Source organism: Hylobates moloch, unplaced genomic scaffold, assembly GCF_009828535.3.
Source record: "Hylobates moloch isolate HMO894 unplaced genomic scaffold, HMol_V3 SCAFFOLD_1, whole genome shotgun sequence".
Lineage (NCBI taxonomy): Eukaryota > Metazoa > Chordata > Mammalia > Primates > Hylobatidae > Hylobates > Hylobates moloch.
The window spans coordinates 221,178,453-221,200,674 of NW_026652276.1; the positions used below are offsets into that span (position 1 = coordinate 221,178,453).

The 22,222-nt window shown below is 37.3% G+C and overlaps 1 protein-coding gene across 1 annotated transcript in view; it reads right to left on the reverse strand.

Moving 5' to 3' along the window:
* KDM7A (lysine demethylase 7A) overlaps positions 1 to 22,222 on the reverse strand; it is a 56,789-nt gene that overhangs the window by 29,862 nt on the left and 4,705 nt on the right. The window contains exons 3-9 of the mRNA XM_058442495.1: positions 20,194 to 20,311; positions 16,159 to 16,319; positions 14,068 to 14,209; positions 13,262 to 13,448; positions 11,251 to 11,413; positions 7,188 to 7,275; positions 5,869 to 5,975 (exon numbers count right to left, since the gene is read on the reverse strand). Of these exons, the coding sequence (XP_058298478.1) occupies positions 5,869 to 5,975; positions 7,188 to 7,275; positions 11,251 to 11,413; positions 13,262 to 13,448; positions 14,068 to 14,209; positions 16,159 to 16,319; positions 20,194 to 20,311 (966 nt within the window). The remainder of the gene's footprint in view (positions 1 to 5,868; positions 5,976 to 7,187; positions 7,276 to 11,250; positions 11,414 to 13,261; positions 13,449 to 14,067; positions 14,210 to 16,158; positions 16,320 to 20,193; positions 20,312 to 22,222) is intronic.

Consider the following 22,222-nt stretch of genomic DNA (forward strand, 5'->3'; position numbering starts at 1 on the left):
CATGAAGAACTTTCTGCCAACAAATGTCAAATTTTAGATGTAATTTCTAGACACATTTTAAGAAAATAATTTATACAAATGAACTCAATAATTAGTTAGTAAACCTTTATGGTCCTTTAATCACTAAAGATACTGACTCAGCAGTCAAAAATCTTCCCACAAAAAAAAAGCTATAGACCCAGATCACCAGTGAGTTCTATTAGTCATTCAAGAAAATCATTCCAATCGTACACAAACTTCTCCAGAGATCAGAAACAGAAGGAACAATCCCAACTTTTTGTCTGAGGCTAGCATAACTTTCATACCAAAATCTAACAAGGACAGTATGAGAAAACAAAGCACAAGCCAATTTCACTCATGTGCCAAAATCAAAAAAATACACACATATGCACACACTCATATGTAATATGTAAATATATAGAGAATATATCAAATATAAACATATAGGTAGAATATAAACAATATCCTAACCTAATGGTATATAAAAATTATAGGTTGGGTTAATATTAGAAAATCAATTAATATAACCACTAAATTAAAAGGTTAAAGAAGAAAGATCATGGAACTTTTCATATATGCAGGCAAAGCTTTTGATAAAAATTAAACTACCACTGATCATTTTTTAAAAGAAAGGAAAGGCAGGGCGCAGTGGCTCACGCCTGTAATCCCAGCACTTTTGGAGGCCGAGGCGGGCAGATCATGAGATCAGGAGTTCGAGACAGTCTGGCCAACATAGTGAAACCCTGTCTCTACTAAAAATACACAATTAGCCGGGTGTGTGGTGGTGTGCGCCTGTAATCCCAGCTACTCAGGAGGCTGAGGCAGGAGAATCGCGTGAACCCGGGAGGCAGAGGTTGCAGTGAGCCAAGATAGTGCCACTGCACTCCAGCCTGGGTGACAGAACGAGACTCCGTCCCCCCCCCCCCCCGCAAAAAAAAGAACGGAAAAAACAACCTCTTAGCTAGCTTAGAATAGACAAGCACTTGATAAAGGTTATCAACAAAAAGCCTACAACAAAGGTAATAATGGCAAAAGACTGAAAGCTTTCCTTCTGAGACTGGGAACAAAGATAGAGCTGCCCACCTTTGCCATTTCTATTCACTATTTCCCTGGAGGTCCTAGACAACCCGGTAAAGCAATGAAAAAAAGAGATATAAATATTAGAAAAGAAAGAACAAGACTGTCATTATTCAATGAGGATGTATATGACTGTGTATTAGAGAATTTTAAAAAAGCCTCAGATAAATGATTAAATAATAGATTTTAACAAGGTTGCTAAAATCAGTATAATAATTAACTGCTTCTATATTCCAGTATCACATGGTAAGTTGAACCATATGAAATTGCTAATATTTGACTATTTTTGAAGTACAAAACAGAAATTTCATGTGAGTTCAACCATATGTATATACATAGTAATGACTGATACGGTTTAGATCTGCATCCCTACCTAAATCTCATGTTCAATTGTAATCCCCAACTGTTAGAGGGGCCTGGTGGGAGGTGATTTGATCATGGGGCTGGATCCTTCATGAATGGTTTTGCACCATCCTCTTGGTGCTGTTCTCATGACAAGTCAGCTCTTGTGAGATCTGGTTGTTTTAAAGTGTGTAGCACCTCCCCCTTCACCCTATCTTGCTCCTGCTCCCCCTTTGCCTTCCACCATGGTTATGTCTCCTGAGGCCTCCCGAGAAGCTAAGCAGATGCCAGCATCATGCTTCCTGTAGAGCCTGAGGAACTCTGAGCCAATCAAACCCCTTTTCTTTATAAATTACCTAGTCTCAGGTATTTCTTTATAGCAATGCAAGAACAGACTAACACAATGATATGTGTTTTTATAATAGCACTAAAAAAAGAAATACTTTGGAATAAATCTAGCAAGAGATATATATGCAAAATTTTTACCAAAAAAAATTAAGAAATGCCAAGACATTAAAGATCTAAATAAATAGAGATGTTTCATGTCATTTTTAGAAAATTCAATATTTACTGACATCAAATTTTGCCCAAATTCATCTCTAGAATTAACATCTTCAAAATAAAAATCTCCATGTTTTTATTTACTTGTTTGGTTGCTTTTGGTAGGGTGGTGTCAGCTTGTAATAGGGTAACTCAAAAATTTATATAAAAATGAAAGGGGAAAGAAAAGCGAAGACATACTTGAAGAAGGAGAACCTACCAGATATCAAGTCTTATCAAAGGTTAGTAAGATAGTGTGCTTGGTGGAGAGACAGACTGCTAGTCCACTGGAACAGAAGGGTGGGTGAGTGTGTGTGTGTATATCCCAGGACCTACACAGATATCAACACATGATATAGGAGAGAAGCGGTGTTTATGAAGAACAGAAAAAGAATAGATTACTCAAAATATGGTGCTAGGACAAGTGGATATTTATATGAAAGCAAGTGAAAATACTCCCTTCTAACACTCACAAAAAAAAAAAAGAAAAAAATCAATTGCAAGTGAGTTAAAGGCCTAAATGCAAAACACAAAACAGTAAAAGCTTTTAGAAAACAAGGATCTCTGCAAGACCTTGGGATAAGAAAGAAATACTTAAACAAGGCACAGAAAGCACTAACCATAAAAGTTGAAAAAAATGCTATTTTAAATTTAAGAAATTTTGTCCTTCAGTAAAGAGAAAATCCAAAAGGCCTATACGCATATGAAAAAAATACCCAATTCCATTAATAATCAGGGAAATGCACATTAAGAGCACAAAGAATACTACTTCATATCCATGAGATTTGCAAAAATTATAACCTAACAATACCAAGTGTTGGCCAGAGCATAGAGCTTTGGGAACTCTCTTGCCCTGCCATGGAAATGGGAATTGGAAGCAATTTGGCAGCAACTACTAAATTCTACCTATGACCTAGCAATTAGGCCTGTTTTCTGGAGTAATTGTTGTACTAGGTGACAAAGACAAGAACTTCTTAGCAGCATTTTCCATAATTGTCAAAAACCAAAAATAACTCCAAAATGTCAAACTTGCAGAATCAGTGTGTGTGTGTGTATACATATATCATAGTATATTCATACAACAGAATACTCTAGCAATGAAAAAGAACTACAGTCACACACAAAAACATGGATGAATCTCACAAACAATGCTGAGTAAAAGGTTACAAGAGAATATCAGTATGAATTTATTTGTAGGAAGTTTACAAATGGAGAAAATTAAATTATTTTAGTTTATAACATAGGTGATAAAACTGAAGAAAAGTATTATCACAAAAGTCAGGATAATGGTTATCTCTAGAAGGGAAACGGAAAGGTGTAATGAGAAAGATAACAGAGCATTTCTAAGGTATTGGCAAGGCTGTTTTTGCTTAATTTGGGTGGTGGTTACCTGAGTGAGAACAGCCTTATTCTTTACACAGTATGAATGTGTATGTGTGTATGCAGTGCGTGTGTGCGATCTATATAATCAACTATTTTAATAACATGATAAAGTAAATATAAACACACATAAACAAAAATGTCTTCTTTGAGTTTTTTTAATCAAATTGTGATAATCTAAAACAAACAAAATACATTAGATGTGGTCCAAAATTCAGCTAAGTTGAAACAAAGGACTTCGCTCCTGCACAGTGGCTAATTTCCTTACACAAATCCAAACTGGTTCACTGTTTTACTATCACTGACATGAAACACAGTAAAGAGTTTCAGATGATTCAACCTCATTTAACCCACCAGATAAGCCTTAGAACAGTCTGAGAGCTGGCAAACAATAGGCCACAATGTAAAGTAAAAAGGTTACGGATAAAAGAACAACATAATTTGGGGTCACACGACCACTATTCCTGTTTCCAGGATGAACGCTTAAAATGATGGCAATTGCTATAATGATCATTTGGCTTTTGCCTTGATGAGACTGGATTGAATCACTATGATTGCCAGGTATTCTACACTGATCTGGCTAATAAAATGAAACATCTTAAAACAACCTACAAATACCCTTTTCTAATAATCCTTTTTAACAAAGTATTTAATGCATAGTCATACTTTCAATCAGACCTCCATGTTTCTGAACTTTTGATGGCCTAACACAAAGACTAAATAGTTCTAAGACTAAGCAAATTGCTCCTGTGGCTTCACGAGCAATGGCAAGATTTTGTCTTTCAGATAAAGTTCTTAATTTGTTTTAAGAAGTTAAAGAATGAGCTTCTCTTAGACATTAGTAGAAAAGAAAAACCACTGTGCATCACCCCAAGGTTACAGGCGTGTGTGTGTGTGTGTGTGTGTGTGTGTGTGTGTGTGTGTGTTCGTGGATAGTTTCTCCTAGCTAACCATAAGACAGGAACTTGGAGTCTTGGGATAGGAAGAGAGAAAAGAGGGGAGAAAGTATCCTGAACCAAGTATAGAGTTGTCAATCTCTTAACCAGAAGGTTCAACAGTTGGGATTTATTTCCACAAAACAAGGAAATTTGTTTTTATAAGTATATAAAAGTGTTTCTGTCTGTCTAGGCTTGCACTTACATGGGAGACTATAAACTCTATTGTCCAGTATTTTACTGAAAACTATGTATGACACTCTACAGTCTACTGTGACATTCCTACAGCCAAGAAAAATAACTGAAAACACTGAACGTGTCAGGGATTCACGATAAGGATTCATTTCTAGAGCAAAGACTGGTCTTGTGAAGAAAAGACCTGTCCCCTTCTCATGCATGGGATTCTACCGCCATCCCACACACTGCCAGGACATCTCTGCACTATGCTGTGAGGTGGGGGGTTTAGGGTACCATTGTTATATGAGTTTTATCATTTTAGTTCTGTACATCCTATCTTGGGAAGTAAATTTTTGGTTATTTCTTTTCATTTTACCTTTTCTTCTTGTTTAAAATGGAAAAAGAAGCAAATGTTCACAATAAACTTTACTGTTTAATCTGTTTATGTCTATTCTGAGAGTTGTCAACTATAATAGTAGCACTATTTACAAACTGACTAGAAAAGTTAGACAACACAAAAAGCAGACAAACTATTCTCACTAGCACAAGAGGATGAAAAGCAGAAAAAAGAAGCAAGTGACATCGGTCTCCAACTTGAGTGCTCAAAGATAATTAAACCAAAATATTAAAACATCAAAGTCTGAAATTCCACCTTTTATAAAGTAGCTTTTGGGTTCAACTATAAAGACAAGTTCAAAAAAGGTTTTTTCTTCAACTACAGAATCATAATCTAACTTTTTTTTTTTGAGATGGAGTTTTGCTCTGTCGCCATTGCATGATCTTGGCTCAATGCAACCTCTGCCTCCCGGGTTCAAGCGATTCTCTCTGCCTCAGCCTCCCAAGTAGCTGGGATTATAGGCATGCACCACCATGCCCGGCTAATTTTTGTATTTTTTTTTTAGTAGAGACAGGGTTTCACCATGTTGGCTAGGTTGGTCTTGAACTCCTGACCTCAGGTGATCTGCCAGCCTCGGCCTCCCAAAGTGCTGGGCTTACTGGCATGAACCACTGTGCCCAGCCTAGTTTGCTTTTTTAAAAGCAAATTTTGGGAACGTGTATTAGGTAACAGTCTCTTGACACAAACTGCATTTTTGAGAGTCAGGCACTGTTACGTGCTTGATGACGTGTGCAGGCTTCTAGAGTACTAGATGGAATGAACATTTCTAATATTACCTACATTGTTCTGATCCAGGTCTTTTATAACAAATTTTTAAGAACATGGATTGTCAGGTTATGGACTAGAGACTCTAACTTGCTAAAAAGGTTCCTGGAAGGGGGAAAACCACTTATTTAAAAAACAAAATAGGAGTGACATCCATACTCTACTAGAAAAGGGACTCTTTCTGTCAGGTGGCTATGAGTGAATTTACAAACAATATGCATCATATCATATACAAATATGCAAATTATTAATTACCTTTCAGGGTTTCCAGCAAGTTTTTGGCTACAAACCAACATATGGCTTCAAAGAAAGGGAATTTGAAAAGATCTGGTGTTTTTAGCCTTTTCTCCATCTCATAACACCTAAATGAATTTGAAGAAATTTTTAATATTAATATTAGCATTTCAAAGTTAGATGAAAGTAACCAACTGGAAAATAAAATAACCAGGTCATGATATATAAGACCAGTGAAGTATTTTACACTTCTTAGCAACATTACATTTGGACAAGACTGAATTGTGATCTTATCCAGGTTCTGACTTTAAGGAATTTGATGGTATACTTAAGAATTGTATTGGACTTCACATCAGGATCACACCTTGGGATGTGTATCCTAGTTTTAACAAAAGATATTTTTATGAGGGTTCTACTACAATAAATAAAACTGTGTGTTTCAGAAAACACCTCCATGTGTTAGAGACAACAGTGCAATACCCACCCAAAAAAGTTTTATTTAGGCTCAACTAGGCATTCCAGCTCAAGACCACACTTGGCAAGAATTAAACAGGAGCCATCCCTCCCTCAGGGACAGCTCAGGTACAAAAAGACAAGATCCACACTTGGTAGGTGTGGGAGCTGTTTAAGGCTTAAAGCCTTATGCCCTGTAAGAGCCACTATCTCCTGTAATAACGCCACACACAGATGCATAGCTTCTAGGGATCTCTATGAGTGTGCCAAGTTACAAGAGTTACCACATTCAGGCAAGTCCAGAGACATGGCTTCCTAACTAGGTATTTCTAGTTCTCCCAGTCCTGATGCAGTTTATCAATCAGGAATCATTTTTACCATAAGCAGTATTACCTAGTAAAAGTCAACACTCATTAGACTACCAGGAGAAGAGAGTTATGCAAAGGTCAAATTCTCATACGGAGGAGAAACAGCTGTTAATCCTTTACCTGCAGCAAAATTAAAGCAGGTGTTTTGATAGCAGTCCTGACTTAGGGTTGCTTTTTTCTAGCACCATATGTCACATCTGAGTCTGACTAGATTGTTCCTCTCCCTCACTGCAAAAATAGCCAAAGGAGAACACATACATTTTCACAAAATTTTGAAATTTGGAATATTATCTGAATAAGTTCCCTTTTGTTGTTGTTGTTTTAGATTTGAAATGCAAATTATCCTCCTGGCAAAATTTTAAAATACTACTTTTGTTAAAAGCTCCTATCCCTAATAATATCTCAGGGACTATTTCCATGGAATCTCAAATAAAATAAGCTATTGATTTTTTTTAAGTTAAAAAGAGTATCCTATTTTTAAAAAGGACAAAAGGTCATTTAAATACTGATGACACAAACCTGAGCTGCATGCCAATGTTAAGGTTGTGCAGGAAGTTCCCCCCAAAAGCCATACAGTCCTGAGAAGTGAGCACAGCATGGATCCACCCTAAAATGGTTAAAAATATATAAAGCAGTCATTTTTCAATATGTAAACTAAACAAACAGGATATCTACCTGTGAAGTAACTCAAAATATCAATATCAGTTTACTTCATATTTCAGTGCTAGAGAAGTTAATGTTTATTACAATCTATAGATTTAATTATTTATTAAATGCCTATTATATGGTAGGCTCTATGCTGAGTTTGAGAAATAAGGTGATGGTTTTTGTAGTTGTTACTGTATTTGTTTTTTTCTTTTTAAAAATAGAGATGGGGTCTCACTTTGTTGCCCAGGCTGGTCTCAAACTCCTGGCCTCAAGTCATCCTCTCACATTGGCCTACCAAAGTGCTGAAATTAAGGCGTGAGCCACTGTGCCCAGCCTGTTTTTTTTAGTTTAAAAACACAACCCAACTTTATGTTAAAGATTTTACTCTGAGACCAGCCAAATCTGGTTTGAATTAGAAAAGCACATTTTCCATTAGAGAACACACTGGGATTGATGGGACACTTCATCGCCCTGGTGTGTGCCCTGAAAGGACTAAGCAGAGGAGGATCAGAGGAGTCAAACTGAGACCTGACTCTGTAGAAGGAAAAGGTAGATCACCCACATTTAATTATGAAGGGTTATGGTCCTACAAATATAGGTGTTGCCAAAAAATTGTATTTTGTATTCCCATACAAATGCTTACAAAGTGAGAACCATTTCTAAGACACAACATCTAACTTTTGAAAAAAATGTTTGCAGACTTAAAGACTTCACCAGAAATACACACACATATTTGTATGCAAATTAGCTTTTAAAATACACAAATCCCATTTTCTTTATATTTTTCATCTTTTGACCCCTCACTGAACTATAACACAAAACAAAAAACCCTCAAAGGACTCACTTTCAAGTGTGCCCATTTCTGTGCTCAAAGGCACAAAGCCTTGAGCTTGACCTTGAAACCACAAATTAGAAGTCTGTGCCAACTCCAAATCCTACACATCAGTGGTTCTCAATAGTGGCAGTACTGCCTGTTCAAGATGTTTTAGAACGTTTAGGGGCTTTTCTGATTGTCACAATGATCTGGGAGCACTACTGGCATTTTGTGAGTGGGAGCCAGGAGTGCAACATGTGAGACAGTTCCACACAAAATGAAATTGTCCTGCATCACTCGGGACTGTCAAATTTTCCTGTGTATTCATATAGGTACAAAGCCTGTCCTATTAACTATCTGAGCCTAGAAATTAGAATTCTATTATTATATATTATTACATATATCTGTATATACAGACACCCACACACAGTATATTTTCATGGTTTTGAAATACAAAAACTGTACTGTAGTTTGGAAGCTTATCAGTTGCTAACTACCTTGGGAAAAAAATCACATTGCCTACAGCAGTGGTTCTCCAAATATGGTCCCCCTACCAGCAGCACCTGAATCAGCCAAGAACTTGTTAGAAATGCACATTCTCAGGCCCACTCTAGATCCACAGAATCCGAACCTTGGCCATGAGGTCCAGCAATCTGTGTTGTAACCAGCCCTCCAGGTGATTCTGATATTCGAGGAAGTATCAGTACCTATACCAGTGCTACTGACAGGATTTGTGTTGCCACTGACACACACCTAGATTGATTTCCTTCCTTATGCAATTACCATTTCATTCTGTTCTCTAATGCTGCTGTGCCTAGACAGGCACATACTGAAATAGCATTTCATTACAAATTACCTTTTTATTTCTTCTTTATATTCTAGTTAGGACATTAAATCAATTTAAAAAATTATTCTATGTCAATTTATGATTTTGAAGAGGGTACAACAAAATACTTAATATAAAAGTAGGAAGATTTAAGGGAGGGGCATTCACAATGTGAATGAGCCCATTCACAATGAAAATACTGTTACTTATCTAGGCAAATATTCTGGTAGTTCTAAGGCATGTCTTCATTTATTCAACATACATTTGTTATTATATACACCAGAGGCAGGACCTGCAGGGACAGATCCCAGTGAACTATACAGTCATTAGGGTCACCAAAACCAGCACACAGTTCTCAAAACCACTGGTCTGGACAGTCTACACTCTACATTCATTTACATCTCAAAATGAGAGGCCTGATACCTATACTTGAGGCTACAGCTAAGACTGATACTAAATCCTTTCTTTGAGGGTCTCTCAAGACATACCCTTTGCTGTCCTAACTGTCCTGGGACAGCAGCCCAGATTCTTACAGGCTTGGTCTTTAACAGCAATGGAGAGCTGACCATAGTTAAGGCTATCAAAATTAAAAACTTTTGTGCATCAAAGGACATTATCAAGAAAGTGAGCAGATAACCCACAAAATGGGAGCAAATTATTTGCAAATCATACATACTGATATGGGTCTAGTACAGAGAATAAAGAATGCTTACAAACTCAGCAATTAAAAAGGACAACACAATTTTAAAATGAGCAAAGGATTTGAATAGACATTTCTCAAAGAAAATATGCAAATGCCCAACAAGAAAAATGCTCAGCATCATTACTCATTAAGGAAATGCAAATCCAAATCATGACACATCACACCCACTAGAATGGTGAGGGTGTGGAGAAACTGGAACCCAAATACACTGCTGGTGGTAACGTAAAATGGTGCAGCCATTTGGAGAACGGGTCAGCAATTCCTCAAGAAGTTAACCGTAGTTAAACCATGTAATGCAGCAATTCTACTACAAGCTATATTTACCCAAGAGCAATGAAAACATACCTCCACATAAAAAATTGTATACAAATGTTCAAAGCAGCACCAAATAGTCAAAATGTGGAAACAACCCAATGCCCACCAACTGGTGAATGGATAAACAAAATACGGTAAAGCTGAGTACCCCTTATCCAAAATGCTTGGAACCAGAAGTACTCAGATTTCACATTTTTTTGGATCTTGGAATATTTGCATTATATACTTACCAGCTGAGCATCCCTAATCTGAAAATCCAAAATCCAAAATGCCTCAATAAGCATTTCCTCTTGAGGGTCATGCAGATGCTCAAAAGCTTTCAATTTTGGAGCATTTCAGATTTTGGACTTTTGCATTAGGGATGCTCAACCTGTATATCCCACAATGGAACATTACTGGGCCATGAAAAGATGAAGTAATGATACATGCTACAACATGGATAAACCTAGAAAATAGTATGCTGGCCGGGCGTAGAGGCTCACGCCTGTAATCCCAGTACTTTGGTGGGCGGATCACGAGGTCAGGAGATTGAGACCATCCTGGCTAATACGTGAAACCCCGTCTCTACTAAAAATACAAAAAATTAGCCGGGCATGGTGGCGGGCGCCTGTAGTCCCAGCTACTTGGAAGGCTGAGGCAGCAGAATGGCATGAACCCGGGATGGGGAGCTTGCAGTGAGCCGAGATGACGCCACTGCATTCCAGCCTGGGTGAGAGAGAGAGACTCTGTCTCAAAAAAAAAAGAAAAGAAAATAATATGCTAAGTGAAAGAAGCTAGATGCAAAAGCCCACATATTGTATGATTCCATCAACATGAAGTATCCAAAGAGGCAAATCCACAGAGACAGAAAGTACATTCGTGGTTGCCAGGGGCTCAGTGGAGGTGGGAATGGGAAGTGACTGCTAGAGTATGAGGTTTCTTTTTGAGACGATGAAAATGTTCTGGAATTAGATAGCGGTGATATTTGCCCAACTTTATTAATCTATTAAAAACTGCTGAGTTGTACACTTTAAAAGGGTGAATATTGTGGTATATGAATTTTTTCTCAATAAAAATAAAAATGAAGGCAAATGATATAAATACAATGCCAAAAGAAGTCCTAACTAGAAGAGAAACCCTCTAAGGAACAAAACGTAAAAGTCCAAGATCAGAATTATTTCTTAACAAATGTCATAAAAACTACTTTCCAAACATGTTAAAGCCAGAGGTTCTAGTTAAAAGCCAAGTCCATGTGACTATCAATCATGTTGAGTAGGGGATGGGATGAAAACCTTACCTGTAGGAACAAATAAGGTATGTCCCTGCTTTACCACACATTTGTAGCATTTATCCACCTTATCTCCAAAGAACACCTCACTCTGGGTCACAGATGAACTCCAAGATTCATAACGTGCCAAATTTTCATCTGTTGGCTTTATTAAATAAAAAATCTTCTCACCCTAAAAGGAAGTATCATACTATTTTTGAAAAAGCAAAAGCCATACTTAGGATAGCTTACATTGATGCAATTTCTCAATACAATGATACAAATTAAATTGGATAATTATCAGATTCTTTTAGGTTCAAAAGACGTATTTCACACACCTGATCAGTAGCTATTGCCCTTAGTAAATGTTTTCATGTTTAAAGCTCCCCCTCCTCAACTGACAAGGCGTCAATAAAGTAGTGTTGAAGAAATAGCTGTAAGACAGGAGGGCAGAGAAGCACAAACATCCCACTGACCTCCTCTCATTGTCAAATAGAGAAGTAAATATGTGTTGACAGGCCCACAGTCATCTCTGCAAGCTTTGCCCTTTCTACTAAGATCCACAGTATAATGATTATTTTTAAAAACCTATAAATAAGCTTCCTTTAATAAACTAATTCTTTGCTACTTCATGAAGAAAAAAAACAGGAACCCAAGGACCCAGCAACAAATATAGCCCAGAACATTGCTGAGGCACAAGCATTTGATATAGATGAAGACTGAGTTTCTACATCAGTACTCTCCAATACAACTTTCTGTGCTGATGGAAATTTTTTGTATCTGTGCTGACCAACACAGTAGCCATTAGCCACATGTGGCTACTGAGCACTTGAAATGTGCCTAGGTATAAACAAGGAACTGAATTTTTAATTACATTCCATTTTAATTATTTAAATTTAGTCACACATGGCTAGTGGCAACTGTTTTGAACAATGCAGCTCTAGATAAAGCAAGGTGAATATAAATTGCAAATAACTGTTTTTTTGTTTTGTTTTTTTTTGAGATATGGTCTCGCTCTGTTGCCCAGGCTGGAGTGCAATGGTGCAATCACAGCATGCTGCACCCTCAACTTCCTGGGCTCAAGTGATCCTCCTGCCTCAACCTCTTGAGTAGCTGTGACTATAAGCACAAGCCACCACACCTGGCTAATTTTTTAATTTTTATTTTTAGAGACAGGGTCTTGCTCTGTTGCCCAGCCTGGAGTGCAGTGGAGTGATCACAGCACACTGCAGCCTTAACTTCCTGGGCTCGTGATCTTCCTGCCTCAGCCTCTTGAGTAGCTATGACTACAGGCATGAGCCACCATGCCTGGCTACTTTTATTTTTATTTTTAGAGACAGGATCTCGCTCTGTTGCCCAGGCTGGAATGCAGTGGTGCAATCACAGCGCACTGCAGCCTCAACTTCCTGAGCTCAAGTGATCCTCCTGCCTGAGCCTCTTGAGTAGCTGTGACTACAGGAATGAGCCACCATGCCTGGCTAATGTTTTTATTTTTATTTTTAGAGACAGGGTCTCACTATGTTGCTCCGGCTGGTCTTGAACTCCTGGGCTCAAATAATCTTCCCAGCTTGGCCTCCTCTCAAAGTGCTGGGATTATAGGTGTAAGCCACTATACCCAACCAAGAACTGGTATTTTTATAGGCATTCCTGACTTATCCAACAAGCTATCCTAGCCCAACATTAAGGCCAGAAGCAATTATTACTGTAATTTTGCTCCTTCACAGATATTTAATTCAGGGATTAAAGGATAATTAACCAGGGGAAAAAGAATCAAGAAGAGACAAAAGGCTAAAAGAAACCAACTTAAAAGATGAGGGCAGAAAGTAAATTTAATATAAATTTAAAAGTCATGGCTCTTCCATTATTTGAGATTAAAAAAAAAAAAAGTAACGTTTAAAGGCAAAGTGACAGTTCCTGGTTAAAAAGTAAAGAAAAAAACTTCCCCCTTTACAAGTAACATTTACAAGAAATGAATACACCACTGAAAAACTAAGGCTATATGTTTTTGTCAGTGAGAGAACAAAAAATACCCCAATCTTACCCAGAGGACATGGTACCAGACTGAAGTTCCACCGAAGTCAATGTGGAAATCTGTATAGCTGTCTTGAACTCCCATTAAGCAATATTTCTGAACAAATGGCTTGGGAAAGACTGAATCATCTGGCCAATAATTTTCCACCCAGGAAAGTTTTTTGGCTATATCAGGGACCTCCACCAATTCAGACATCCTTTTAAAAAACAAACATACACACACACCCACATTATGCAAATTAAAAATTCTTAAAAATTGCTTTTCTCATCTATTCCCAAACCAAATAATTAAATGGAACTTAAGGTTAACAACAACACTTAAAAGTTTAAAACACATGTTTTTTTGTTTTTGAGACAGAGTCTTGCTCTGTCGCCTAGGCTGGAGTGCAGTGGCGCAATCTTGGCTCACTGCAAACTCCGTCCTGCCGGGTTCAAGAGATTCTCGTGCCTCAGCCTCTCTGAGTAGCTGGGATCATAGGCATGTGCCACCACGCCCAGCTGATTTTTGTTATTTTTAGTAGAGAGGGGGTTACGCCATGTTGGTCAGGCTGGTTTTGAACTCCTGGCCTCAAGCGATCCACTCGCCTTGGCCTCCCAAAATGCTGGGATTAAGGCATAAGCCACCATGCCCAGCCAAAAGTTTAAAATACATCTTATTTCTAAATATCTCTTGAGCGTCCTAATGCAAAATTTATAACATTGCTACCACTGGACAACTTTAGAAGTCACAACTATGTTTCTTCCTAAAATAAATACATCATTACACTACATTTAGCTAACACTCAGAATACTAAACCAAAATACCCAACTACTCACTTTGTATCTGAAAATTCAAGGCTGATCACATTTAACACTTTTGGTCTGTTAGGATTCATGAAGTATTTAACATAATTGTGAAGTGTCATTTTGCTGTCTGCCTGCCTCGCCACATCAATGACATCTATCACTTTGTCACCACCTGCAGAGAAAAATTACAGTCTTATTATTGGACTTAAGAGTTACATCAGCAGATGCTCTAATCAAAAAATATTTTAACTTGGTATGATAATTAAACCAACTATAAAACTATGTAGTCTAGACAAAGATTTTCCCTATACTCTTAATTTCTCAAGTTCAACTGGACCTTTCAGGAAAAAAGGGACAATTTTTCAGAGGAAAAAGAAAGCAGTAAGACAGAGCTGCACAATTTACACTGAACATAAAAGTGTATATGGCTTACAAAGCCTTCTGTATACCAATGATATCTTGATGTACAGCTCATAATGACAAAAAAATACATTATATTGGCATGTAGAAATTGTGCAACATTGTCTGGATTTCAGTTTTCTCGGGCATAAAATGAGGAGATTGACTTTTCCCTTTCACTTTTGTAACACCTAAAATATTCTAAGGCTATCATTTCAAAAAAAAAAAACACATCACTCATTGGGGAATTAGCACGGAAGTTGACCAGGACAATTTCTGCCCTCCTGATATTGCCTTCTAATATTCTCCTTCAAGAAAAAATTAGTGATTGGGAAGCAAAAATTAGTTCACATTAGTACCAGTGTCCGAAGGCCTGAGTTCCAAATTGTGATTAATTTACAGTTTTCGTATAAACCCATGAGGTGATGTTTACAGACCACTGCACTGCTACACTAGGAAGCATAATTAGTTTGACAATGGACCATGGGATAAGGTAGAATTCAAAATATGGCAATACTTAACCGATCCAAAATAGAAAACAAATAAATGCCATTTTCTTACTTTAATGCAACTTCATATAGGTTAAGAAAGTCTTGCCTTATAGACTTCTTTATCTTCAGGAGGCAACACAGTTCTGCTCATAGTATTTAACTGAAGTGCTCTGCAGTACCAAAAAGTTAGCTATCGAGCAGTTTGAGCATTTTTTTCCGGCACATGTATTACACTAGCTATCTGTTTTGCAGATGCTATCTACGCAAATAGGTTCAGGTTAATCCATCCTCTCATTTGTCAAATAGCCCCATCCTCTCACTTGTCAAATATTCAAATTTAGCTGAATGTGAAGTTATGATATTTAGTTAGATTTCCTCAGTGAAACAATAATCAACGAGAATTGTCAACCAATGGCTCGATAAAGGGACAAGTTCTCAGATATTCCATGCTGAGGAGATAATGTAGTAAACATTTGAGTAGATAATGTAGTAAACATACAACTTTGAGTCAAAATAGATTTGGAATCTAATCTCAAATATTCTCTACTGCTGACAAGAAATGACATCTACATATAGTCAGCTTTATCTGTAAATATCATGAGAATGAATGAAATGACTGAAAATGTCAACAACATGGCAAGGGGTATAGGGGTTCCCCCCTTATTTCTCATGTCTTTGTTTCTTTGAGGAATTTTCAAAATCACAAATTAAGTCCAGACATCATTAAATGGCAATATTCACCAAGTCATTATTATAAAAACAGGTTTGAAAATGATCTGCTCTTTTTACCACCTTTCCTCTAAGCAGCAGCAGGTCACAAAGCAGACTCCAGAGGACTAACTGTGCAGCTGGTGTACTGGGATCTGGGAATTTTGCACCTGTATCCTACAGATGCCTACAACCAATCCAACTTTCCAATATCTTCCTCCTGGTATCTATATCTATCCCTCAGTAATGATTTTCCCTAAGCAAGTATCAAAAACGTAATGGCACAAAAGAAAGCAGCAGGATGAAGTTGGGTAAATAAGAACAAGTAAAATTGTCATTCTGTTTTTCTGACAGTTGTAGGTCTGCTGAGAAAAACTAGTTTTCAATATAGATGATACTGAGCCTCACTTTTCTGAGCAGAAAACTAAATTGACATTTCTTCATTTAACCATTAATATTACCAGGACTATCATTTTTACTTTTACCATGTTTTCCTAGGTACTTAAAGAAATAAAGTTCGTACCTACATAACGTTCCACATCCATCACAGAAAATGTAGGTGGAGGGAGCCTGAGTCCTAGATCATCTAATTTAGGGACCATAATAGGGACATCAAATCCATGTTTCTCCAGATATCTTTGTGTCAGCTGGCTGCCATGCATCTTTATAATTATTTCATCGGCACTAAGGAAAAACATAAGAATAAAAATGTCATTTTTATTGGTAAGGTCAGTTAAAAAAAAATGCTGTAGTGATGGGTTAATTCATATACTGGATTATCTATATCAGTGGTTCTTAACCTATCATATCTCATTCTTCTTTTAATGACAAATGTTTTGTAAATCTTTTGCTATCCTAAACTAAAATTTATAGATAATGTAATATACATAATTCAATACATACAATTAGAAATATATATAAAGTGGTCTAAATGCAAAAAGAAAAAACCAACCTAGTTTATAGTAAAATATGTACAAGATGAGTATCCCTAATCCAAAAATACAAACTCTAAAATGCTCCAAAATCCAAAATGTTTTGAGCATTGAAGAGTTCACTGAAGCATTTCAGATTTTCCGATTAGGGATGCACAGCTGCTAAGTATAATGCAAATATTCAAAAAAAAAAAAATCTGAAATCGTTTCTGAAACACTTCTGTTCCTTAGCATTTTGGATAAGGGATACTCAACCTGTATTTTAGTATGTAAACTACACTAGAAGACATCATAAAATAATAGGATGCTTACAACTAGTTGTAATGAATGGTTAGTGTTACTTAAAATAGTAACACCAGAAGCCACTTGATACAGGATGCGTAGAAATTTGGGAGAGCAAAAGGTAGAGTGTGCATTAGAATAAAAACTAGTCAGGCCAGGCACGGTGGCTCATGTCTGTAATTCCCAGCACTTTGGGAGGCTGAGGTGAGTGGATCACCTGAGGTCAGGAGTTTGAGACCAGCCTGACCAACATGGTGAAACCTCATCTCTACTAAAAATACAAAAATTAGCTGGGTGTGGTGGTGGGCATCTGTAATCCCAGCTACTTGGGAGGCTGAGGCAGGAGAATCGCTTGAACCTGGGAGACGGAGGTTGCAGTGAGCCGAAATCGCGCCATTGCACTCCAGCCTGAGCGACAAGAGCAAAACTCCATCTCAAAAATAAATAAATGAAAAATAAAAAATAAAAATGAGTCAGATTTTATCTGACTATAAAATTCTACACAACTATCTAAAGTCTAACGGAACATAGAACAATTAATTCTTGTTCTGCATATTGAAAGATGACTAGCATCCCTGGTCCCCTCCCACTGAGACAAGCATCCAAAATGCTCCCATTGACAACTACTGATTTAAATGACCCGTTACAACCAGTATTTAGTAAGTCTTTTTTTTTTTTTTTTTGAGACGGAATCTCGCTCTGTCGCCCAGGCTGGAGTGCAGTGGCGCGATCTCGGCTCACTGCAAGCTCCGCCTCCTGGGTTCAGGCCATTCTCCTGCCTCAGCCTCCCAAGTAGCTGGGACTACAGGTGCCCGCCACCACACTTGGCTAATTTTTTTTTGGTTTTTGGTTTTTTTTTTAGTAGAGACAGGGTTTCACCACATTACCCAGGATGGTCTTGATCTCCCAACCTAATGATCCACCCACCTCGGCCTCCCAAAGTGCTGGCATTACAGGCGTGAGCCACTGCGCGGGGCCTAGTAAGTCTTGATACTAGGTAGTAACTTTAAGCCAAGAATGGCTGGATCTCCAGTTGCCCTCTCTGATGATCAACACGTTACAGGCATTACATTAACATAAGTGTAGTCTGTCCCTTTGCCCACCACATCTCTTCCAATGGGGCATTCCAGTTTTTAGCTCCCAATTGCTCTACAGCTGCTATACATTCAAAATTAAGTGCAACACTTGCCTTAAAGGTTAAAACACAATAGTCTCCACTTATACAATCAGATCTTAACTATCTGATGTCATCTGCTGCCTAGGTAGCAAGAAGACAGGAGATGCTGGTTTTCTGAATTACTGGGCTCCGATCTTCCCATCCTCTCAGTAAGGCAAGAGCAAGCCTAAGGCCTAAGAAAACTGAGAGTCCTTTCCTAGGTAATCTTGTTCTTCTTCATTTGACTCACCTACTGAACTGGAGCTCTGTATTACCTCTTAGTTTCCCCAATAAGCATCCACAATTGTCCCTCCTTCCCCCAACCTCTGAGGATTAAGTAATTCCTTCAACTTCACTCTAAGGGGGAATTTTAAATCACTTGTATTCCCTGATCTCACATGTTTGGTGTTTTACTTCCCCTTCTGATCAAACATATATAATGACAAGTGTTTAAAATATAGGTACATTTTTTGCAAGAGGAAAATTTGGAGACAAACTAAACATACATGGGGATGGTTAAGCAAATTATGGCACCTATAGATTACTGCATACCTCACAGCATTTAGGGAGTGAGGCAAATCTATGCATACGTATGGAAGGATATCTATGAAACATAATAAGAGTAAAAAAGGCAAATTGTAAAACACTATGTATAACATAACCCCATTTTAAGATTATATATATCCATACATCCATATATATAAATGTTTTAATGTTTTTATGTAGAAAAGGGTCTCAAAAAACTTACACTAAGTCTTAAAATAGGGGAGGGGAAAGAAAACTCATTCACTTTATTTTATACACTTCTGTGTTAATCATATCAAAAGTATGTGTAATTTAATAATTACTGCTATTCTACTATGGTTTGAAATGATGTAAAGCTTTATGGCATTAAAACCCAAAGACCCTGAACTAATGGTAATTACACTGTGGACATTTGTGATCATCTCTATAACCCATTCTCATCTGTGGTCACTGGCAGTAAAGTCACATAAATTATTAGGCCAGTGTTTTTAACATTACATTTTTGTGTCAGAAACCTATTTAGAAAAAAAAAGAAAGCTATAGCTCCTCTCCCTGAGAAATGGACACTCCCAACTGACATTAAATTATACATACCATTTTAGGGAGCTCACAAACCTCTCTTAGGCCCACCAACAGAAGCAGACTGAAAACTTTGGGCTTAGGTGACAAACCAATCAAGCATGAGCCAATAAAAAAGAAAACACGCAAACATTTCTCCTACAACTTGGAAACTGATAAAAAAGAATACTTGAGAATAGCATATTTAACACCACAAAAATCATGTGGAAACACTACATTTTAAATATGTGTTCTTTCTGTCTCTCAACAGACCTGAGGGAGCCAACAGTAGATACTTATCATTATATGTTTCTGTGTAAGGATTAAGGGGCAGGGGGCTAGAGAGGAATTCTAAAGACTGAGGAGAAATAGCAGGGGTTTTATCGTTTCAGGATCTGAAATAATTCCATAATAAGCTGCATGTGATACTGTGATTTAAATTTAAATTGTGCTTCCCCTCTTTAACAAGCCTGACTATGATCTGTGTAAAAGCCTATTAAGCATTATCACTTTAAATAGATGTCAGGCAGTGAGTAGGAAATGATCTAAATTAGCATGATTAAATGCTTTATAATGCTTTCCACTCTCTTTGAGCCAGACAACTCAAATATATTCCATTATTTTTTAAAAAATCAAAAAGCCCACCCCTGCAGTGGTTGTGTGTGCTTCTGGTGGACCTAGGGCAGAGATGCACATAAAAGCAATGGAGAAAAAGCAGAGTTGGGAAAACAAGAGAAGGTGAGGCAAAAGAAAAAAACAGGTAGCAGCTGCATATCAAAAGGAACCAAGTACTGGGAACAACTCCCTCAGATTAGTGTATTTCAAACTTTTTGGACTGTGGCCCACACTTAAATGTTTTTACAGGGTGACCCAGTGTGCATATACATGTAACAAAAGTTCCATGAAAATATGCTTACTTACTGCTATTACTTGGAATGTACTGATACTTTTCTATTTCATTAAGGAAGAAAAAAGGTGAAAAGCTGGCTGAGGACAATAATGGGTTGCAGCCTAAGTTTGAAAACATTGCCTTTATATAATGTCACTCTATGAGACGACATTCTTACATTCTTACATTTTCTTTTATCAGAGTAAGTTTCCATACCTTGGGAAGACTCGAGAGCGTAATTTCTTAATGAAAGTTCTAGTTCCAGCTTGCACTGGTTTGGAACCATCATCAATTTCTGTGTAGTCATGCCTGTGCCAGTTCCTCCTCTTTTTCACTGGATTTTTAAAAGATTTAAAAAAAAATGATTTTGGTAACTGGTGATACTATGTGCTTTCTAATCATTATATCTGACATAATCAGAAATAACAATTGTAAGTACATTAAAAATACTCAAGTTTTTAATGCATTTCCAGGCCTGAGAATTTTGCTTTAATGTAATGCTGCCATTACAGACAATTAACTGCGGATTTTTAAAACCTACTCTTTTTATTTCAAAACATATAAAATTAAAGCAAGGAATTCAAATCAGCAAATAGAGCTTTTTATAATGTCCACACTTACAGATACTATACAATTTCCAAATTATATACAATTATGATTTTCATCAGAACATTATGTCCTAATGATTATCCAGATAATCCAAATCGTCTTCTCAGGACAGGGCCTTTTATCTCACATTAGAAATCTATTCTAATAGCATCATTCCTTCCTCTTTCATGTGAAGACTTACTCCCTAAATGAGCACAGTTACACTGACATAAAGAAGAGCAGGTGACTGAGTCATAATTAAAGAAAGACGGGTAGGATGACAAATAACTTCATCATTCATTCCAATGCTAAGACCCTGTAATTCTACAGCTCTGGAAGGCTATGACCTTGGGTAGTCACAGCAATCGAAATCAGAAGATTTGGATTTGATTCCTAGTTCAGCCAACAGCTTTCTCTGCAATCCTGGGCAGATCACTTAACACCTATGGATCCAGATTCCTCAATGTAGGAATGAAGGGGTGGATTAAACTGCTAATTTTCAAACTGTGTGGAAGAACCCTTCACAAAGGGGAGATGGAGAAAAAGCCAAGGGATTATCTCTGGACCTCATTCCTCTTTCCAGCAGAGTGGCACTACCTACAGGTCTTGTGTGTTCTATCAATGCACAATTTCAGTTTTAAATCTGTTTTTCTTTTTTTTTAAGCTTGAAAATTACTCTTAAGCCTAAAACCTCTATGATTCTGGAAAATGTACTGATGTCTGCAATTTATTTAGAAATGCATCCAAAAAAGATGGGTAGACAGTAGAATAGTTACATGGATAGACATGTGTTAGAGCATGTAATGAAAATGTTAATAGTAGAATCTAGATGATAAGGCTTATAGGTGCCTGATGTAAAATTCTTCCAATTTTTCCTATATGTTTGAACATTTTCACAATATGTTTTGGGGAAAACAACTTTATGAGTCCAAGTTATTTTAAACCTTTCCCACCTTACAAAGATCACAGTAATACAACAACATTGGGTCCTCATGTGGATAAGAAGTCACAATAATTAACAGAGGTGGAAATCAGGCTTATTCAACTATCTAACAGTCTAAAACAAGATTCCCAAGTAACTTATGGCAGCCAAATCTTCAATATGGAAGAGGGTAAGTCCCATTAAAAAAAAAAAAAAAAAAACTCACAAAAATTTAGAATCACAAAGCAAACTGCCTAGGAAATTCCATTAAAACATCCTTTGCATGTTATTTTTCTCATTTAAAATCACTCCTAAATTTGAGTGTATTTCGTTCCAGATTTTTTCTACTATATATAGATACATAACTCCAATTTTTTTTTTTTGAGACAGAGTCTTACCCTGTTGCCAGGCTGGAGTGCAGTGGCATCATCTTGGCTCATTGCAACCTCTGCCTCCCAGGTTCAACCAATTCCCCTGCCTCAGCCTCCTGAATAGCTGGGACTACAGGCATGTGCCACCACATTTGGCTGATTTTTTGTATTTTAGTAGAGATGGGGTTTCACCATGTTGGCCAGGATGGTCTCGATCTCCTGACCTCGTGATCCGCCCACCTTGGCCTCCCAAAGTGCTGGGATTACAGGTGTGAGCCACCGCGCCCAGCCCATAACTCCATTTTATCTTCAACTGGGATCACAATGTTTATCCTGCTTATCTTTCTTATTATATAATGAGCAT